The sequence below is a fragment of the Perkinsus marinus genome (genome assembly GCF_000006405.1).
Source record: "Perkinsus marinus ATCC 50983 genomic scaffold scf_1104296939978, whole genome shotgun sequence".
Classification (NCBI taxonomy): domain Eukaryota; phylum Perkinsozoa; order Perkinsida; family Perkinsidae; genus Perkinsus; species Perkinsus marinus.
The window spans coordinates 1-1,089 of NW_003212972.1; the positions used below are offsets into that span (position 1 = coordinate 1).

Sequence of the window (1,089 nt, forward strand, 5' to 3'; positions counted from 1 at the left end):
AGATGGGACGTATGTCTGATCGACAGCCCTCTGTGATACCCTTTCAGCTCGTCCCTGGTGACCGCCTTAACATTGCCCTTGGATGTGCTATCTACCTCGCTTTAACTGGTAAGCCTTTTTCTGTGAATACCCTCTACTATGGGAGGTGCTTATAGGCAGTAGTGAGGTTATCAACAACAAGTTCCTTCGAAAGAACCTCCAAGCTTATACATCTTGGAATTGGGTTCTGATAGTATCGAGAATACTACTAAGGCAAGAGCAATGGGTGAGTGTGTGATACTGGCTGGTGGGACTCTAGTTGCTACTACTGTTTAGGATCCTTTTCTGCTATCGAATAGCTTCGGTGTGTGTATGGCCTTCCGCACTGCTGGAGCTAGAGGCTTGACGGAAATGATGAGGCAAAAGATGGCTCTTAGAGGCGTTAAGTTGACCAAACTCCAATTCGCGGCTATGGACCACTGGGTGGGCTCAGAAGACGAGGTTGTAAAGTAGAATGAGGTTCCCAGCTCAGGTCCATACAGTGCCCGTAGTATTGATGATGTTCCTAGTCATTAGATCAGGTCGTAGACCTCTTATGACCAATGGTATAGTAGGCATCATGGCACAGATGTTTTTCGCCTACTCCCAAGCTGGTAGTTACATGTCAGACACTTTGCAATGTAGGATATTGTTTTTCATAGGCACATTGAATGTCGCTGAGCTATACATGCCTCACCCTGCCAAAAGGGCCTGGCTGGCTAGTCTGTTGGGGCAGCTCTTGGGGCCTCTGCTCGCCACAGCTATCGTTGACAAGAAATGGAAAAAGGTCTGTCGTGTTCCTACTGATGAGTTTCTATCATATTCATTTCTCAGGCTGGTGCAATTTTTTTGATTATTTTACTTCCCTGGCTCAGCGCCTCGTTGGATCCTAAAGTGAAAAAGAAGTCAGGATTTGCGACGTTGCTTCGTCGTTTACATTTACTCCTTAGATACTATAACCCGCTTATGGCACACATAGCCAAAGTAAAGGAGGATATGCAGGAAAAAGGTTCGAGTACTTGGGTTGTTGGGTGTTTGTTATGATAGTCGTATTTCAGAACGTCGTCGTAG

The 1,089-nt window shown here is 46.0% G+C and overlaps 2 protein-coding genes across 2 annotated transcripts; both read left to right on the forward strand.

Moving 5' to 3' along the window:
* Positions 1 to 315: 315 nt before the first annotated feature.
* Positions 316 to 492, forward strand: Pmar_PMAR002745 (hypothetical protein; the record flags this gene model as incomplete). The annotated part of the gene is made up of 1 exon (XM_002782104.1): positions 316 to 492. A coding segment is annotated over one exon (177 nt), but the record flags the coding sequence as incomplete, so codon positions are not given.
* An 82-nt stretch (positions 493 to 574) lies between these two features.
* Positions 575 to 1,033, forward strand: Pmar_PMAR002746 (hypothetical protein; the record flags this gene model as incomplete). Its single annotated transcript, XM_002782105.1, has 4 exons — positions 575 to 632; positions 681 to 805; positions 853 to 923; positions 969 to 1,033. Coding segments are annotated over 4 exons (319 nt in total), but the record flags the coding sequence as incomplete, so codon positions are not given.
* Between the last annotated feature and the right edge of the window lie 56 nt (positions 1,034 to 1,089).